The sequence below is a fragment of the Giraffa tippelskirchi genome, chromosome 9 (genome assembly GCF_054371585.1).
Source record: "Giraffa tippelskirchi isolate mGirTip1 chromosome 9, T2T-mGirTip1v1.2.pri, whole genome shotgun sequence".
In the NCBI taxonomy this organism is placed as follows: Eukaryota; Metazoa; Chordata; class Mammalia; order Artiodactyla; family Giraffidae; genus Giraffa; species Giraffa tippelskirchi.
The window spans coordinates 21123110-21144016 of NC_137283.1; the positions used below are offsets into that span (position 1 = coordinate 21123110).

Consider the following 20907-nt stretch of genomic DNA (forward strand, 5'->3'; position numbering starts at 1 on the left):
TCTGTTTCTGAGCAAAATCTCTGTGTTCAATGTGTATTTTTACTTAGATTCTTGAATACATGTGGGCACGGCAGCCTCTGTTCTTACCAGGTATGTAGGCAAAAAGGTGAGGTATTCAGACACTACGTAGCTCCTTTAAGTTGTTTTAACTTGCTTCCCTGGTGACTCAGTGGTAAGAAATCCATCTTCGATGCAGGAGACCTGGGTTCGATCCCTGGTCTGGGACAATTCCCCTGGAGAGGGAAATGATAGCCCACTCCAGTATTCTCTCCTGGAGAATTCCATGGACAGAAGAGCCTGGTGGGCTACAGTCCAGGGGTTGAGAAAGAATCAGACACTACTTAGCGACTAAACAATAACAGACTTGACCATGAGAGATGATGTTAATTTTGATTGATTGATTCTTTCTTCAGCAAAAAGAAATGGAGGCATTTCCCCCTTATATTAGTTTCCTAGGGCTGCTGTAACAAATTACCACAAACTTGGTGGCTTGAAAAAACAAAAGTTTATTCTCTCACAGTTTTGACGGCTAGAAGTCTGAGACCAAGGTCCTGGTAGGGCCACATTCCCTTCAGAGTCTCTAGAATCCTTCCTTGTCTATTCCTAGCTTCTGGCAGTTCCCTGGAACCCTTGGCATTCTTTGGCTTGTAGCTACATCACTCCAGTCTCTGCCTACATCTTCACATGACCTTCTCTGTGTCCTTTCTTCCTGTTACAAGGACACCAGTCACTGGATTTAGAGCGCACCGTAATCCAATGTGACCTCATTTTAACTAACACAAAATTTACAAATGTGCACACTCTATTTCCAAATTTGGTCATATGCTGAGGCTTTGGGTGACCATGAACTTGAGGGAGAGGGCACTATTCAACTCATTACACTCTGCTAGTAATTTTTCTGTTTGTTTGTTTTGCAAAGTGGTAAGCATTTCAAACAGATGTAGCTAATCCTATAATCCTGCATCATGTTTTCTGGAAAAAATAGTTTTATTTATTTATAAGGATTGGCTGAGCAGTTACCTAGAGGACTGTGTTAACGGCTGTGGTCTTATCAGCCTGGGGTGACTCATTAGGACTTGTGTGTCACTTTGTTTAATGTCATTTTTATTGATTGAAGATTTGGTTCATATGAGATGGTGATGAAAGGGAACTATTTTGTTCTCACTCCTTCCTGTTAGCAAATCAGCTCCTTCTTGTTCTTGGATCTAACTTGATAAAAGAATTGAATCTTGCATGCCAGCATATACTGTGAGAGACTTTAATCAGAATTTAGGCTGTCATTTGGTACATTATAACCCAGCATGCAGAGAACTACCCGAAGCAGTGCAATGCAAGAATCCTCAAGCAAGAAATTTAATGTAGGAGAGAGTGGCCATTCTGTGGGATAACGGCACAGTTATAAATGCTTTTATCTCTGCTTTGGTGAATTCTGGGTGATTATGCTACCTTTATACAATAATGAACTCACCAAGCAGATTCTGTTTTAATGGCTGTCAGATTCCAGATATTCCTGGAAAGGATGCTGTGGTGTGAAGTCATTATTTTCAGATGTAGTTCTTCTCATTTATACCTTGCCCATTTGTAATCTATAAAAGTTTAATAGTGTAACATAAAGCAGTTAAGGGCATGGAAATAACTTTGGTCTTGCAGTGAAATGTAGGATAGCCAGTGGCTTGGTCTTTGACAGTTTTTAAGTACCTGAAAATGCTTTTAAGAAAACATGAAGTTCTGCTCACAAGTTGTTTTCTTGGAAAATATTAACATACTGTTTTCCAATGAGCATGTTAACTATGCTTGGAGAAAACATGGTTCTTTTAGATTCTGCCACTTACATCTAGGCCTTTGACAAGGAAAAGGAAAACTCAGATTCCATGTTGGCTCACACAGGAAAGAATCCGCCTGCAATGCAGGAGACCTGGTTTCGATCCCTGAGTCGGGAAGATCCCCTGGAGAAGGGAATGGCAAACCCACTCCTGTATTCTTGCCTGGAGAATCCCATGGGCAGAGGAGCCTGGTGGGCTACAGTCCATGAGGATGAAAAGAGTTGAACACAACTGAGCAACTCATACTTTGAAAGAAAAAAGAAAACTGAGATAAGAAGCACTGTTCAGCCTTCTCTTATTTTCAGTAAACAAAGAGCAGGCAGCTGTATGATTGGTTGACTTTTTACATAACAAAGGAAAAGCAAAAAACTCTTATCCCTCTCAGACTTCCCAGATGTGGTTCTGGTTTGTAGGACTTTACTGGTAGCTTTCAGATACTCTTTGCATGGCTAACCTAATCATGAGGCTTTTGACCCTGGCAACTAAAACTTTACAGCATTCATTTCTATTGCAGTTTTTTTTTTTTTTTTTTCCAAAGCCCTCCTTAGAAGAAATAGTCTTACATCTTGGCTTGCTCTTTCTGGCTTCAGTTCTCCTTATAGTGGTAGCCACCATTCAGTTTCCTATACTCTTGGTCTCTAAGCTCTGGAACCAGGCTGTCTCATGGTGAATTCTCATTCTGGCACTTGTTTAATCTCAGAGTTGTTGTAGAAATCACATGAGTTAATACTTGTAAAATACTTAGAGCCCTACTTGGTTCGTAATAAGCACTATATAAATGTTTGTGAAGACTTTCTCTGTCTTGATTGTGATGGTGGTCATATGATTATACATTTGTCAAAACTCATTAGAAGTGTGGATTTAAATGTTGTAAAAGTATAAGTTTATATAAATTATACCTCAGTAAACCTGACCTAAAATATTTTTAGAGAGAATAATTATATCTATTTATCCAGCTCAGAAAGGGTTTATAAGGTGTTGCACAGTAGGATTTTAAAAACATAATTCAAAGAGGCTTGCCAGTCTAGGTCTGCAGGCCAGTTATAATGCAGGATAAATTTGCCTGTCAGCATGAGAAGCTGATGTAGGAGATGTTGCCAGGCAGCCTATTAGTCATCTAGGAAGGAAACACTGTGGGGTTTGGGTTGCTTAAGGTAGTCACAGAGTTCACCGAAGAGTGGGAACTTGAGCTGGACCTCAGAGGATACAGGATTTGGAAGGCATTCGAGAAGGTGCATGGGTGCAGATGCAAGACCTAGGGACAGAAAAGCATGTGCCCCACTTAGGCAACTATGAGAGAGCTGGCTGGATTAAAATAAATGCTCTGACTGCAGATGGAGAAGGGAATGGCTACCCACTCCAGTATTCTTGCCTGGAGAATTCCCATGGATAGAGGGGACCCTGGTGGTGGATTACAGTCCGTGGTGTTGCAAAAAGTCATACATGACTGAGGGATTAACACACTCTCTGTCTCTCTCTGACCTTGGAGGGGCAGCTGTACTATCTGAACTAATGAGTTCTCTTCTTTTCATCCACAGAAAGGCCCCCCTTCTGGGAAAGACCGGGTGAAGAAAGGTGGATCCTACATGTGCCATAAGGTAAGTTGAATTACTAACCTCTGTTTTGGTGTTCTAACAGCAGGTTTATGCGTCCATTGTAATCATTAACCCCCAACCGTCCCATCCATGTCTATTAATACATCTCCATCAAAGCAAGAAAAAAAAGAAGTTTGGGCACAGGCATGGCAATAAGAGATGCAAGAAGCAGAGGTTATAAGTGGTCTGTTGTCAACCATATTCCATCTGTTCTGTTGTGACCCTCTAAGAGACCTTGGTTGTCCCATGAATCTGGGTGGACTGTATACTTTTTCCAGCATGGAAGTCTGTAACCACACTCTTAATTTATTTGAGGCTCCAGTAATTTTTTTGGCTTCTCTATTGCTATTAAGGTAAGAATTATAGATGGAGGGTAGATTGTGGTATATTGAAATGGAAACATCCCAAGTGTTCTTGGTATATAGAATGTGTTTGTAGAATAAACATTAATCTCAGAGAATGCTTTTTCTCTTTGGGCTGTAATGTCAGTGTCAGAGACAGTTGTTCTTGGCTAGTAGAAGTGACTCAGTGTTTCTTGAGTAGCCTTTTTTAAGGAGTTCAGAAATTGAATAGCACGCCTCTCCCTTTTTTTCTTTAAATCATGTATTTTTAGTGTCTCCAGCACTTCAACTTCTGTCTTTCTATCCCTATGCAAAGATGGCATTTCGCAGATTGTTCCTCCAAGAAGCATCCTATGATAATTCAGTCAGTCTAGGCAGTTAGAGACTTAAAATACTCTGTAATGGCTCCAAATTAAGTTATTAATTTGATAATGGAGGCATTGTCAAACTTTGCCTTAAAATAATGGTTCTTAAACTTTATTGCACATTAGAATCATCTGGGATCTATAAAAAGTACTGACGCCTGTTTCCTCACTCACCTCATCCTGATTTGATTTTTCTGTATTATGACCTGGGCATCAGGATTTTAAAGCTCTCGAGATGATCATAACATACATCAAAGTTTGGGAACCACTGGCCTAAAAAGACTCTCTTTAAATTATGTGTATAAGAGAGTTCATAGGTGTGTGTGTCTTCTGCATTTCTTAGAATTTTTAATATAATCATTTAGATGGAATTTCATAGAATTGATTCAAACTATGCTTTACACCTACCTTTATAACAAGATGTAGACAAATTTATCCTAAAATTCTAATTTTAATTTTAAATAAAAAGCATCGCCCTAGGTCATTCGAGTAGTTTAAAATGTTCCTATACCCATCTGTCTGTAGTCCCAGATTTTTTTCCTCTGATTCAAGCTGTTACTGCAGGTGTATCTGAATCCTCTTGCTGGGGAACCAGACTTACATGAAAAACAGGTGAATCTCTTTTTGCACAGCAGTAGTTCAAAACTCTAGTTACCACCAGTTATGTCTCTGACATATGGCACTTTTCTTAATTGATAATCCATTTACTCTATAAGAATTAAGGACCAAAAGATTTTTTCTTCACAGATAAGTGGAAAAAATGAAACTTGTAAAAAACATTTCAAGTATGAACACCACAATATTCCAGTGCCATATATATAAATGTGTCTACTTTATCATGTCATTTTGCTTGCTTATTTTAAATGTTTTAAATTTTTATAAGCTTCTTCAGTTCAATTCAGTCACTCAGTTGTGTCCGACTCTTTGCGACCCCATGAACCTCAGCACGCCAGGCCTCCCTGTCCATCAGCAACTCCCAGAGTCCACCCAAACCCATGTCCATCGAGTTGGTGATGCCATCCAACCATCTCATCCTTTGTCGTCCCCTTCTCCTTCTCCCCTCAATCTTTCCCAGCATCAGGGTCTTTTCCAATGAGTCAGCTCTTCGCATCAGGTGGCCAAAGTATTGGAGTTTCAGCTTCAACATCAGTCCTTCCAATGAACACCCAGGACTGATATCCTTAGGATGGACTGGTTGGATCCCCTTGCAGGCCAAGGGACTCTCAAGAGTCTTTTCCAACACCACAGTTCAAAAACATCAATTCTTCAGCACTCAGCTTTCTTTCTAGTCCAACTCTCACATCCATACATGACTACTGGAAAAACCATAGCCTTCACTAGAGGGACCTTTGATGGCAAAGTAATGTCTCTGATTTTTAATATGCTGTCTAGGTTGGTCAGACCTTTCCTTCCAAGGAGTAAGCGTCTTTTAATTTTATAGCTGCAGTCACCATCTGCAGTGATCTTGGAGCCCAGAAAAATAAAGTCTGATACTGTTTCCACTGTTTTCCCCATCTATCTGCCATGAAGTGATGGGACCAGATGTCAGGATCTTAATTTTCTGAATGTTGAGCTTTAAGCCAACTTTTTCACTCTCCTCTTTCACTTTCATCAAGAGGCTCTTTAGTTCTTCTCACTTTCTGCCATAAGGGTGGTGTTATCTGCATATCTGAGGTTATTGATATTTCTCCCGGCAATCTTAATTGCAGCTTGTGCTTCCTCCAGCCCAGCGTTTCTCATGATGTACTCTGCATATAAATTAAATAAGCAGGGTGACAATATATAGCCTTGATGTACTCCTTTTCCTATTTGGAACCAGTCTGTTGTTCCATGTCCAGTTCTAACTGTTGCTTCCTGACCTGCATACAGGTTTCTCAAGAGGCAGGTAAGGTGGTCTGGTATTCCCATCTCTTGAGAAATTTTCCACAGTTTATTGTGATCCACACAGTCAAAGGCTTTGGCATAGTCAATGAAGCAGAAATAGATGTTTCTCTGGAACTCTCTTGCTTTTTCAATGATCCAGCAGATGTTGGCAATTTGATCTCTGGTTCCTCTGCCTTTTCTAAATCCAGCTTGAACATTTGGAAATTCACGGTTCATGTATTGCTGAAGACTGGCATGGAGAATTTTAAGCATCACTTACTAGCATGTGAGATGAGTGCAATTGTGCGGTAGTTTGAGCATTCTTTGGTTGCCTTTCTTTGGGATTGGAATGAAAACTGATCTTTTCCAGTCCTGTGGCCACTGCTGAGTTTTCCATGTTTGCTGGCATATTGAGTGCAGCACTTTCGCAGCGTCATCTTTCAGGATTTGAAATAGTTCAACTGGAATTCCATCACTTCCACTAGCTTTGTTCGTAGTGATGCTTCCTAAGGCTCACTTGACTTCACATTCCAGAATGTCTGGCTCTAGGTGAGTGATCACACCATCATGGTTATCTGGGTCGTGAAGATCTTTTTTGTACAATTCTTCTGTGTATTCTTGCCATCTCTTCTTAATATCTTCTGCTTCTGTTAGGTCCCTACCATTTCTGTCCTTTATTGAGCCCATCTTTGCATGAAATGTTCCCTTGGCATCTCTAATTTTCTTGAAGAGATCTGTAGTCTTTCCCATTCTATTGTTTTCCTCTACTTCTTTGCATTGATCGCTGAGGAAGGCTTTCTTATCTCTCCTTGCTATTCTTTGGAACTCTGCATTCAAATGGGAATATCTTTCCTTTTCTCCTTTGCCTTTCGCTTCCCGTCTTTTCACAGCTATTTGTAAGGCATCTTCAGACAGCCATTTTGCTTTTCTGCATTTCTTTTTCTTGGGGATGGTCTTGATTCCTGTCTCCTGTACAATGTCACAAACCTCCAACCATAGTTCATCAGACATTCTGTCTATCAGATCTAGTCCTTTAAATCTATTTCTCACTTCTACTGTATAAGTAATAAGGGATTTGATTTAGGTCATACCTGAATGGTCTAGTGGTTTTCCCTACTTTCTTCAATTTCAATCTGAATTTGTCAATAAGGAGTTCATGATCTGAGCCACAGTCAGCTCCTGGTCTTGTTTTTGCTGACTGTATAGAGCTTCTCCATCTTTGGCTGCAAAGAATATAATCAATCTGATTTCGGTGTCGACCATCTGATGATGTCCATGTGCAGAGTCTTTTGTGTTGTTGGAAGAGGGTGTTTGCTATGACCAGTGCATTCTCTTGGCAAAACTCTATTAGCCTTTGTCCTGCTTCATTCTGTACTCCAAGGCCAAATTTGCCTGTTACTCCAGGTGTTTCTTGACTTCCTACTTTTGCATTCCAGTCCTGTATAATTTATGCTTTTAAAATATCTTTTAACCCAATATATTTTTTTAATAAATCCAGTTACATGGCAGAGTCGATTTTTGTATGTTTGTGTTGTGTAACCTTGTTAAACTCATCTGTATTAGCAATGTTTTTGTAGATTCTATTGTATTTTCTACATAAATGGTTATACCAACTGGGAGTATAGACAGTTTTATTTCTTCCTTTTTAAAAATTTGGATATGTTTTATTACTTTCTCTTGCTATGTTTCTCTCTGGCTAGAACCTCCAGTATATTGTTGAATTAGAGTGAAAAGTACAATCTTACCTAATTTTTGATCTTAGAGGAAAGACATTCAGCTTTTCAAAATTAGCTATGATATAAGCTATAGTGTTTTCAAAGCTGCCCTTTACCAGCTTGAGCAACTTTCCTTCTAGTCTTATATTTTTGAGAGTTTTTATCGGAAATGGATGTGGATTTTGCCAGATGTTTCTTTGAAGCTACTGAGATGTTTATGTGGTTTTTCTTTTTTAGTCTTGTTCGTATGGTGAATTTATTTGTTTGTTATTGATTAATCTGTGGAAGTTTGTGTCTTTCAAGGAATTTATCCATTTCATCTGAGTTAATGAATTTATTAACATAATCTTTGCACTTTCACTTGCTGTTTAGACCATTTACATTTAACATGATTATTGTTATGGTTGGGTTTAAATTTGCCATCTTGAGATTTGTTTTTCTCTCTGTCTCATCTGTTCTTTGCCATTTGCTCTCTCTCTTGTTTTTTAAACTTTTTTGGATTAAGTTTTTTAATCACTTTATTGTCTCTTCTTTGGCTTATTAGCTTTAACTGTTTTAAAATTTTTGTGGTTGATTTAGAGTTTGTATTACACATCTGTAGCTTTTCTTAGTCACTCTGAAGGATAAGTTTTATTTAGTCAGGATAAGAGGGGTGGAGAGAGTGTTCGAGAAGAGAGAATAGCAGAGTGGGCAAAACTGAGTAGGAGCCACAAGATTTTCCAGAGAGAAATGGCAACTCTAGGATCTCAGTCAAATTAATTGTAAATGATGTAGGTATTTAACCTCAGTCTGGTTATTTTGGTGAGGTCAAGGAAATAGCACAGTGTTGATTGTGAATTACTTTCAGAGTGCTTATTCTTTCTACTAGATTAAGAATGACAGCTTTAACTGCCACTAGGTATAGTAAGTGTATTAAACTGTGGAGTCTAGAATTAGATCTGGGTTGCAATTCTGTAGCTTCTTTTTGCTGGTCTTTGCCTGTAACCTTAGACTAATTACTTAACCTTTCTAAGCCTCAGTTTTCACATATGTAAAATGTGCATCATAATTGCAGCTACTGTAAGGTTCTTATGAGGAACAAATGTATCAAACAAATGTATATGCACACATGCCTAGCTCATGGTAAAGACTCAGTAAGTTAGTTGCTGCTAATGCCATCATTCTTTTTAAAAAAAAAAAACAAAACAAAAACAGAAATTCATGTTCTCACAGTTCTGGAGGCTAGAAGTCCAAGATTCAGGTGTTACCAGTGTGTTTTCTTGAGGTCTCACTCCTTGGTTCAAAGATGGCAGCCTTCTGTCTCTGTTCTTGCAAGGTCTCTCCTCTATGCATGCAGGGCTTTTCATGTCCTAACCTCCTCTTCTTACAAGAATGCCACTCAGATGGAATGAAGGCCCATCCTAACAGCTTACTTTTAATGTAATTATCACCTTAAAGTCCCACCAAACACAGTCACATTCTGAGGTACCAGGGGTTAGGGCTTCATGCATAAGAACTTGGAGGACATAATTCTTTCCAAAACAGTGCCATCATTGTTAATCATCATCTTTTATTAAGACTGTCTCCCCTCCATCTTCTCGTCTAAATAAAGACCCAGCAAATGAACTACTAACTCGATAGGCAAAATCCTAGAAATAATTCTTCTGGCAAAGGTGAAAATCAGTAAAAGAAAGAAAATCAATAAAAAGAAGAAAAAATAATTAATTCATTTTGAAAAAAAATCACCTTAATTAGAAGGTGACTTATTTTTGATCATTATCAGGGCCAGTCTGCATGACTAAAGTAAGCTCTGATGATTATTTCTGACTTTTTGAGAGTCCATCCAAAGTGTGGCTTCAGTAAGGATAAGAGAGCACAGAAGGAACAACTGTGAGTCAACATGGTGTTAAGAGCATAGATTCTAGAATGGGACTGAAAAAACTATAATCCTAGATTCATGGTTATAAGCCATGTGATTTTAGGAACACCATTACCATACTTGTGCCTCATTTTTTTCTTTGTGTATATGATGCACATATAATAATACCTACCTCAGGATTATTGGAAGGATTAAGTCACTTAATACATGTGAAGATTTTAGAACAGTTCACATAGTAAGTACTCAAGAAATATTAGTTATTTTTGAAGTTGTTAGATTAATTGCCCTGACATCTTTAGCCCAACCCACAACATTGAGGAAATTCTTACTCGCTACCCCACTATTTTACACTAAGATTACTAGCAAAAGGAGTTGATCAAGTGTATTGACAAGGGCAGTGGATGGGAAATTGAGAAACCTGGGTTCTATTGTGTCATTTTTCTGTAATCATTTTGTTCCTAATGGGCTACAGATATCTCAAAACTATTGTTATACCTAAAACTCTTCCTCTCATGAAAGCCTTATTGCCATCCCACTTGACTCCAGTGCCCCAAGGCTAGTAAGCCATTATCTTAAATGGATTGTTCTTGAATCCAGGCTTAGTGCAGCTATCAAGATCAATTTCACACAGTAATTAGCTATTTTGATGAAATGGGGCTAAAACAGGTCCTCACCACTACCTCTGTTCTTAATTAATAAAATGACCCATATTTTAGCCACTCAAAGTCCTAGCATCATTAATAACCATTTTTGGTGCTAAAAGTAGAGTTGAAAAAAAAGAAAGAGCAATGAGGACGTATGAAATCAGACCATCTTCCTCTTTAATTGTGTATTTCATTAGTTGCCCATTAGTTCATTTCAGTCGTTCAGTCGTGTCCGACTCTTTGCGACCCCATGAATCGCAGCACGCCAGGCCTCTCTGTCCATCACCAACTCCCGGAGTCCACCCAAACCCATATCCATCGAGTCGGTGATGCCATCCAACCATCTCATCCTCTGTCGTCCCCTTCTCCTCCCGCCCCCAATCCTACCCAGCATTAGGGTCTTTTCCAATGAGTCAACCCTTCGCATGAGGTGCCCAAAGTACTGGAGTTTCAGCTTCAACATCAGACCTTCCAATGAACACCCAGGATTGATCTCTTTTAGGGTGGATTGATTGGATCTCCTTGCATTACTGGAATTTAAACTGAAGTACTTATATTAATAAGTGTTTGCTGAATGAATGAGCACATTTAAATGCAGTGATAATGTGAACTGACTGTTTTCTCATGTGCTCATCCTGACCTTTTCAATAGTAAGTTGTAGTGAGACTTGCTTTCTAGGGTTTAGTTCTTTATCACTTAGGTAGATGGAAGAGTTTAGGAATTGCTGTGATCCAGTGGAAGAGTAGCTCTTTTTATCACTTATTTTAAGCTTTTTTTGTTATGTAAGCAAAACATTTTCATTGCCTAAAAATTAGAAAATAAATAATAAACATAAAAATGAAAAAAAATAGTTTACCTTGCTTTGTAAAGAATATATTGATAGTATTCTACTCAACTTTTTGGTGCAGTTTTAATTTTTCTTCCCCAAATGGAATTATGCTGTATGTACCAGGGTCTTCAAGTATGACTATAAGCAAAATCTCTTACACATCATAAGTGTCTTTTCTGACCACAGTGTTCCAGGCAGGCACAATTTGTTACAGTTGCTACAGCCTGTATTTTGTGGAATATGAACACCTAATTTTAAAATAATTTCCTATATAATATGAGAGATAAGTTGCATACAGAACTGTGCCATTCAACAAAGACCTAACCCTAACCCTATCCCTTGTCACCAGAGATAGTGCCTCACCTTTCCCATTTATATAGCAAATAATTTTCCTATTTATGTAGCAGATGCATGCATGCTAAGTTGCTGCAGTCATGTCCAACTCTTTGCAACCCTATGAACTGTAGCCCGCCAGGCTCCTTGGCCCAAGGGATTCTCCAGGCAAGAATACTGGAGTGGATTGCCATGCCCTTCTCCAGGACATCTTCCCAACCCAGGGATTTAACCCATGTCTCCTGTGCCTCCTGCATTGCAGGCGGATTCTTTACTGCTGAATCACCGGAGGAGCCCAAAAAAGTAAAGTAGAAGTTGCTCAGTCTGACTCCTTGTGACCCCATGGACTGTAGCCTGCCAGGTTCCTCTGTCCATGGAATTTTCCAAGCAAGAATACTGGAGTGTGTTGCCATTCCCTTCTCCAGGGGATCTTCCCGACCCAGGGGTTGAATCTGGGTCTCCTGCATTGTAGGCAGATTCTTTGCCATTTGAGCCACCAGGGAAGCCCAGCAAATGCATAACTGTGTTCAGATGCTGGCAAGAGTATTATCATTTTTATACCACAAGATCTCTAAGGCCTGCAGGAAAGCTGATGAGTGCTTTTGTTTTAGTTAGGAAGTGGGTTAACCCAAAGAAGTAAGATAAGACAGGCAAAGTGAGTTCCTTTAATTAAGAGCATTGGGTTCATTATAAAGTAACAGTTAAAATAATCTCCACATCTACCACTTAACTTTTTCATGTAAAGATAAGATGAAGCATTTTGACATTATCCCATTAGTAGACCCATTTTATCAATGGAACAAATTTAGAAAAGCTTTACCTAAGGTTAAATAGCTAATGAGTCTTGGATTTTGCCTTTTTGAGCAAGCAAATCAGCAAAATGTTTGTCACAGTTCCCATCTGTGTCAAGCCCAACCTCCTCTTTCTGCTGGGAAGACTGCCTTTAATGTAACTCCATACTATTTATCCACCCATGCTTCCTGCTTTTTATCATTTTTCCTCTTTGTACCAGTCATTGGAATTCTCATTCTGTTAATCTCCAGGCAGCTCAGCTCCCATAGTGCCTCCTCAGAGGGACCTTCTCAGGCCACCTTATCTAAGTAGCACCCAGTCATGCCTAGTCCTCTCTCCCTATTTAACTTTCTTCCAAGCTGACCGCTGCCAGAAACACTCTTGAATTTATCAATTTATTTATTGTCTATTAACTCTCTGTTGAATATGTCAGCTTCATGATAATAGGTACATTAGCAACAGAAAATTGGATTAAAGATTTACTGAGCATGGCCCCACCCATCAGAACAAAACCCAGTATCCTCCTCAGTCAGTCTCTCCCATCAGGAAGCTTCCATAAGCCTCTTATCCTTCTCCATCAGAGGGCAGACAGACTAAAAACCACAATCACAGGAAACTAACCAAACTGATCACATGGACCACAGCCTTGTCTAACTCAGTGAAACTATGAGCCATGCCGTGTAGGGCCACCGAAGACGGATGGGTCATGGCGGAAAGTGCTGACAAAATGTGCCCTACTGGAGAAGGGAATGGCAAACCACTTCAGCATTCCTGCCTTGAGAACCCCATGAATAGTATGAAAAGGCAAAAAGGTATGACGCTGAAAGATAAACTCCCCAGGTCGGTAGGTGCCCAAATATGCTACTGGAGATCAGTGGAGAAATAACTCCAGAAAGAATGAAGAGACGGAGCCAAAGCAAAAACAACACCCAGTTGTGGATGTGACAGGTGATGGAAGCAAGATCTGATGCTATAAAGAGCAATATTGCATGGGAACCTGAATTGTTAGGTCCATGAATCAAGGCAAATTGGAAGTGATCAAAGAGGAGATGGCAAGAGTGAACGTCATCATTTTAGGAATTAGCGAACTAAAATGGACTGGAATGGGTGAATTTAACTCAGATGACCATTATATCTACTATTGTGGGCGAGAATCCCTTAGAAGAAATGGAGTAGCCCTCATAGTCAACAAGAGTCTGAAATGCAGTACTTGGATGCAATCTCAAAAACGACAGAATGATCTCTGTTCGTTTCCAAGGCAAACCGTTCAATATCATGGTAATCCAAGTCAATGCCCCGACCAGTAACGCTGAAGAAGGTGGAATTGAACGGTTCTATGAAGACCTACAAGACTTTCTAGAATTAACACCCAAAAAAGATGTATTTTTCATTATAGGGGACTGGAATGCAAAAGTAAGAAGTCAAGAAACACCTGGAGTAACAGGCAAATTTGGCCTTGGAGTACAAAATGAAGCAGGGCAAAGGCTAATAGAGTTTTGCTAAGAGAACACACTGATCATAGCAAACACCCTCTTCCAACAACACAAGAGAAGACTCTACACGTGGGTATCACCAGATGGTCAATACTGAAATCAGACTGATTATATTCTTTGCAGCCAAAGATGGAGAAGCTCTATACAGTCAGCAAAAAGAACACTGGGAGCAGACTGTGGCTCAGATCATGATCTCCTTATTACCAAGTTCAGACTTAAATTGAAGAAAGTAGGGAAAACCACTAGACCATTCAGGTATGACTTAAATCCCTTATGATTATACAGTGGAAGTGAGAAATAGATTCAAGGGACTAGATCTGATAGACAGAGTGCCCGATTGAACTATAGACGGAGGTTCGTGACATTGTACAGGAGACAGGGAGCAAGACCATCCCCAAGAAAAAGAAATGCAGAAAAGCAAAATGGCTGTCTGAGGAGACCTTACAAATAGCTGTGAAAAGACAGGAAGTGAAAAGCAAAGGAGAAAAGGAAAGATATTCCCATCTGAATGCAGAGTGCCAAAGAATAGCAAGGAGAGATAAGAAAGCCTTCCTCAGTGATCAATGCAAAGAAATAGAGGAAAACAACAGAATGGGAAAGACTAGAAATCTCTTCAAGAAAATTAGAGATACCAAGGGAACATTTCATGCAAAGATGGGCTCAATAAAGGACAGAAATGATAGGGACCTAACAGAGGCAGAAGATATTAAGAAGAGGTGGCAAGAATACACAGAAGAACTATGCAAAAAAGATCTTCATGACCCAGATAACCATGATGGTGTGATCACTCACCTAGAGCCAGACATCCTGGAATGTGAAGTCAAGTGGGCCTTAGGAGGCATCACTATGAAATAAGCTAGTGGAGGTGATGGAATTCCAGTTGAGCTATTTCAGATCATGAAAGATGATGCTGTGAAAGTGTTGCACTCAATATGCCATCAAATATGGAAAACTCAGCAGTGGCCACCGGACTGGAAAAGGTCAGTTTTCATTCCAATCCCAAAGAAAGGCAATGCCAAAGAATGCTAAATGCAACTGTAGTTGCACTCATCCCACATGCTAGCAAAGTGATGATCAAAATTCTCCAAGCTAGACTTCAACAGAACGTGAACCGTGAACTTCCAGATGCTCAAACTGGTTTTAGAAAAGGCAGAGGAACTAGAGATCAAATTGCCAACATCCGCTGGATCATCGAAAACGTAAGAGAGTTCCAGAAAAACATCTATTTCTGCTTCATTGACTATGCCAAAGCCTTTGACTGTGTGGATCACAGCAAACTGTGGAAAATTCTTCAAGAGATGGGAATACTAGACCACCTGACCTGCCTCTTGAGAAACGTGTATGCAGGTCAGGAAGCAACAGTTAGAACTGGACATGGAACAACAGACTGGTTCCAAATAGGAAAAGGAGTACATCAAGGCTATATATTGTCACCCTGCTTATTTAACTTATATGCAGAGTACATCATGAGAAACGCTGGGCTGGATGAAGCACAAGCTGGAATCAAGATTGCTGGGAGAAATATCAATAACCTCAGATATGCAGATGACGCCACCCTTATGGCAGAAAGTGAAGAAGAACTAAAGAACCTCTTGATGAAGGTGAAAGAGGAGAGTAAAAATGTTGGCTTATAGCTCAACATTAAGAAAACTAAGCATCCGGTCCCATCACTTCATGGCAGATAGATGGGGAAACAGTGGAAACAGTGGCTGACTTTATTTTTCTGGGCTCCAAAATTACTGCAGATGTTGACTGCAGCCATGAAATTAAAAGACGCTTACTCTTTGGAAGAAAAGTTATGACCAACCTAGACAGCATATTCAAAAGCAGAGACATTACTTTGCCACCAAAGTCCGTCTAGTCAAGGCTATGGTTTTTCCAGTGGTCATGTATGGATGTGAGAGTTGGACTATAAAGAAGGCTGAGTGCCGAAAAACTGATGCTTTTGAATTGCGGTGTTGGAGAATTTTGAGAGTCCGTTGGACTGCAAGGAGATCCAACCAGTCCATCGTAAAGAAGATCAGTCCTGAGTGTTTGTTGCAAGGACTGATGTTGAAGCTGAAACTCCAATACTTTGGCCACCTGATGCGAAGAGCTGACTCATTTGAAAAGACCCTGATGCTGCGAAAGATTGAAGGCAGGAGGAGGAGGGGACGACGGAGGATGAGATGGCTGCATGGCATCACTAACTCAATGGACTTGAGTTTGAGTAAACTCCGCGAGTTGGTGATGGACAGGGAAGCCTGGCATGCTTTAGTCCATGGGGTCGCAAAGAGTCGGATACGACTCAGCGACTGAACTGAACTGTTGTTCTGCATTGTATCCATAGTGCCTAGAATAGCATGTAGTGTGTGTCAAATATTTAATGAATAAATAAACTGTGCTCTGATGCCATCAGCCTATGGCTTTGTTGTTCTCTTCACTTGCCTGAATTTTTCCATTTTCATGCCTCTGACATCATTGTTTTCTCCACCTAACATACCTTCTTTCCTCCTTTCTAAGTCCTGTAAATCAGTGTTACTTAATCTGTAGCCCATGGGCCGATAGAATGAGCAGCACCTACAGGTTGGTTAGAAATGCAGATTCTTGGACCCCAGACCACTCTTACTGAATCAGAATCTGTGTTTTTGTGACCTGGAAACATATTTACATGAGTTCTCCTCTTATTCTTCTATAACCACAAGTCAGAAGTTGTTATTATTTAGTTACTAAGTCGTGTCCAACTCTTTTGCGACCCACGGTCTATAGCCTGCCAGGCTCCTCTGTCCATGGGATTTACAAAGCAAGAATACTGAAGTGAATTGCCATTTCCTTCTCCAAGGGATCTTCCTGACTCAGGGATCGAACCCACCTCTCCTGCATTGGCAGGCAGGTCCTTTATCACTCAGCCACTTGGGAAGCCCCAGTCAGAAGACCTCAACCATAATCAGATAAGTTACCCTCTGGCCAAGTTCTGCCTTCCAAAAATCATACCTAAAAACATTGACATCCACAAGTGATCATTTCTTCCCCTGAATTAGTAATAGCCCCAGATTCTTTGAACCCCAGCCTGTTATGCCTTTTTGATGTGTAATCATTGTTTCCTCAACCAGCCTGTGCGCTCCAGCCAGACAGTGTACACTGAAGGCAGTGAGGAAATACTTGACTGTTTTTTTTGTCATGTGTGGTACAGTTTCTGAACATGACTGTCCCTATTTGACTGCCTGCCTCCCCCTGAACTGCGTTCTTGCTTTAGTGTGGAATCTACCACACACAGTGGTAGCATGGGACCCTGCATTATCCGCAGAATCTTGATTCTAGAAATCCCAAAGCACTTTGCTTCACAGCAGCCAAATAGTAAGCCCTGCATATACCAGAGCGTCTGCTGTGTCTTCCTGCATGGTCACCTCTAGTCAGTTTGGAGCCACCATGGCATCCCAGTCACAGGTCGTAGCAGATGCCATCAGTTTTTTCATTATTTCAAGCATACTTTTTATTCATTGTCCCTCTGCCTGCCTGAATATTGGTAATAGTGTTATATTCCTCGCTGGTGGTGGGGAAAATGAGAAAATTGGTTGCTATTGTTTCACTATCTGTAAAAGAAAAGCACATCTTTTTTTTTTTCCTTCTTCTATGGTAGAAGTGCTCCAGAGAAGTGCTCCAATTTCTTTGTCAGCTTTTAGAGATAATTTTTATGAAGATTAGAAACATTCAACTTTTGTGAGAGAAAGGAGAATAAGAATTAAGGGGGGAAAAATCCACTTCTGTCAAGCTGACCTATTTTCCCCTCCATAAATTATCTCTCCTTCATGAGTTCCAGCGTTTACACTAAATGATTCTTTGCTCAGTTTCTTTAACCAGCAGCAGGGACTTTAATTTCACAGGGTTCACTCAGAGTTGATGCTTTTCAAACATTGGGTAACTAGTTTATTTTCATTCTCTGTTATTTTGGATTAAAGCGTAATCTTAGGACCTAAGCGTTCCATGCATGGTTATTTTTGGAATATGGAAGCTTTTGAAGTGTTTAAATCAACTCATCTTGTGGTTATTCGCTGAATATCTAGTAGGTGGCCAGGAATATGTTAGACTCTCTTATTTGTGCAAGTATCTGTGTACATGCAGGAGAATTTATCAGGGGTGGGAAAGAAGCATGAGATGTGATACCTTTCCATCTTGCTAGGGAAGCAAGCATACCACAGTTAAACCTGGGTTTGAATTTTACTTCTTTGAACAAATGTGTCATCTAGGGTAACTCATTTAGTTCCTCTGGGCGGTTATAAGCAAATATGAATAAAAATATGTAATGAAGGTGCCTTGCACTGTACTTGGAGAACTTGATATCTGTATGTGTTTGTATATATATATTATAGTCTGTGCTTATAAAACAACACAAAACAAATCCCTCACACAAAAATATACAGGTTTATGAGTTATTGTGATTTAAACACCAAAAGCAACGTATTAAGAAAAAAGTGTTTTTCACAGCATTTCCTACCCTTGATGTTCCTGGGTTTTCAATTTAATTTTTGCCAACTTGCTGTATATTAAGTAGATTCTTAATGTTGTTCTTAATTAATATTGTCTCAGTTGCCATTTGGCTTTATTACTTGGTTTCATGGCAAATACTATTCTAAACATAAAGATAACTTTTCAAATTATAAAAATAATACTTATTATCAGAAATTTGAAACTCCACTGCCTGAGGGCTTCCTTCATAGCTCAGTCAGTAAAGAACCTGCCTGCAAGGCAGGAGCCCCAGGTTCGATTCCTGGGTTGAGAAGAACCCCTGAAGAAGGAAATGATAACCTACTCCAGTATTCTTGGGTAGAGAATCCCATGGACAGAGAAGCCTGGCAGGCTATAGGCCATGGAGTCTCAAAGCGTCAGACAGACTAAGTGACCATTTTGAATCTTTCACCCTGTTTTTCTTTGGCATACATGATGATCTAGATTGAGATCACACTACATATACAATTTTGTGTACTAACTTTTTCATTTAGCATTGTATCCTGAGACATTCCTGTGTCATTAAATGTTCCATGAAAACATACCTTTGAGTGGTTACTTACTAGTCCAACTTCTGGATGTGCCACAACTGAAGTAAACATTGCTTGTTTCATGGGTTTTGACTATTCTAAGTAACGTTGACAGCAACATCTTTGTATTATATCTGTGTCAAGTTTATAATGTAAAGGACATTGGTGAGCTCTAAATGTGGTACCTTTTTCGAAACCTGCATATTCCATGTGCATGGGGTGGGTGCTTATAGGGAAGGCACTGTTTTCCAGTTGGCATAACTCTCCATAGCTGGTACTTGGTTACCACGTGAATCTGACAGTTGAGAGCCTTCAACCGAGAGTCCAAGAGCACTCACCTGTCTGGTTCTCTCTGCAAAGTCCTACTGCTACAGGTATCGCTGTGCTGCTCGAAGCCAGAACACACCCGACAGCTCCGCTTCGAATCTGGGATTCCGTTGTGCAGCTGACCACCTGCCCACCACGGGCTAAGAGCCAAAAAGAGCCTTCCTGAATCCGAGAAGTCATGTCTACTCTGCACGCGGCTTCCCTCAGAAGGCTGAACAACCTGGTGTGAAGAATTCCCACCCCAAGGTGGGTTACATACCTGCCCAGTGGCCAAAGGAACCAAATGGCGAGACCAAATCGCTGACCTGCATCAGCATGTGCGCTTTATTGTGTGATGTGTTTCATGTTTTACTTTTGAGAGTGTTTTAAAGAGGAAGGAGGTGGAGGGCATCCTGAGCTAGGCTTCAGGAGGCCTGTATTCTACGCAGGGTCTGCCCATGGGGCTAGACCCCAGGGTCCCACTCTTGACCTTCCCGGGCCTCAGTGAGTTCATCTGTCCAGTGAGGGGATGCACAGCATGATGTCTGAGGCTCACTGCCGACTCGCAGATCCTCTGGATATATCAGATTCTATTGTGATTTCATAGTGAGAATTTATGACAGATGATTTTTTAGCTATTTTTTTCCACATGTGTGAACCTCGGGTGATACTAATCATGTAAAATAGTTGTTCTCTTATGTATTATTTTCAGAAAAGAATGGGGTGGGGTGGTGGGGATGAGTCTTTATATTCATATCGCACTTTGCTTTTTCAAGGAAATCAGTGTCTTTACATTGTTATGACGAATCCCACTTGGGCCAGCGATGGCGTGCTCTAGTTCAGCCATCGGAACACGCAGGAATGTTTGTGGGGTGACTCTACTGTGCTTTATCTTTTAACATTAAGTGCCTTTGGTTTGGGGGGCAGCTGTAAGCCCTATTTTCCCCCTCTCCCCAAAGCCTTCGGTGAATGTGAACTGTGTGCTACACAGAGAAACCTGTTTAATTCTAGATGTAGGAGAAAAGCAGCAGGAACCTTGAATAAACTATGTTCAAGGTATCCAGTATTTTGTAATAGGGAAGTAGGAAATCCTGTTGTCTGTGGAGTATCTCATGCTTTGGATCATGCACTATGTCGAATAAACTGGTATCTGCTAAATCAGGCTTCCCTCTCATTGGTTCCTTTTCTATTTCACTCTATTAATGTCTTTTTTTTTAAAAAAAAATGACTGTGCTATGTGAGATGTATGTATTTTTTTATGTAAAAAGTTTTTTAGATATGCATGTGTTTTGTTTGCTAGAAAACTTTCACATCGATTAGCTGCTTGATAACTTTGATATGGGAGTAATTTGTGGGAATGTTTATTCCAAAACACAAGGCTGTTCTGCCAGGAACCTCATTATGACCTTGCTTCTTCATCCTCAGTAGATGAGACAAAGTCAAGGGCAGTGCCTCCATCCCGTAAAAACTGACAGGTGCTTCACAGGCAGGGAAAGTACCTTGTTTCACAGCGATGGCTTCCAACGAGAGATCTCTGTCATCAGGATCCCAGCCTGATTCTCCATTCTTTGAAGACCTCAAATTCATTTCTAGCCTATCGTTTGAAAGGAGAGACTCATCTTGAGGTTGGTTATTCAGAAACTAAGTCAAATAATATTCTGAAGGGTTCAGCCAACCCTTGACTGCAACTTTTGTGCGTAGCCTCTTTATGTTAAAATGTTTATCTTGAAAAATAGTCATGTTGCTGGGGTGTTTGTCCACATTTGTTAATCTGTCGCTTTGTGGATATAAAATGTTTCTTTACAGATTTTCATCAAGTGATGATTAATTCAGGCAAAACAAAAAGCATTTGCTTCATCGAAAAAGCTAATAGAGGAAATAAGGTATTTTATTCTTGAAGTCACCACTAGTCAAGCACAGTTTTTGTTTTTACTT

General features: G+C 40.1%; 1 protein-coding gene across 4 annotated transcripts in view; it reads left to right on the plus strand.

Annotated features, from left to right (window-relative positions):
* The window catches only part of SUMF1 (sulfatase modifying factor 1), a 92803-nt gene extending 72673 nt beyond the window's left edge, over positions 1-20130 (plus strand). For 3 of the 4 annotated variants that reach the window (XM_081528219.1, XM_081528222.1, XM_081528221.1), the window contains 2 exons: positions 3362-3421; positions 19027-20130. In XM_081528219.1, coding sequence (XP_081384345.1) covers positions 3362-3421; positions 19027-19137 — 171 coding nt within the window. In that variant the 3' untranslated portion in view covers positions 19138-20130. The remainder of the gene's footprint in view (positions 1-3361; positions 3422-19026) is intronic. The other variant, XM_081528220.1, reaches the window with a different exon arrangement.
* The last annotated feature ends 777 nt before the right edge of the window (positions 20131-20907 follow it).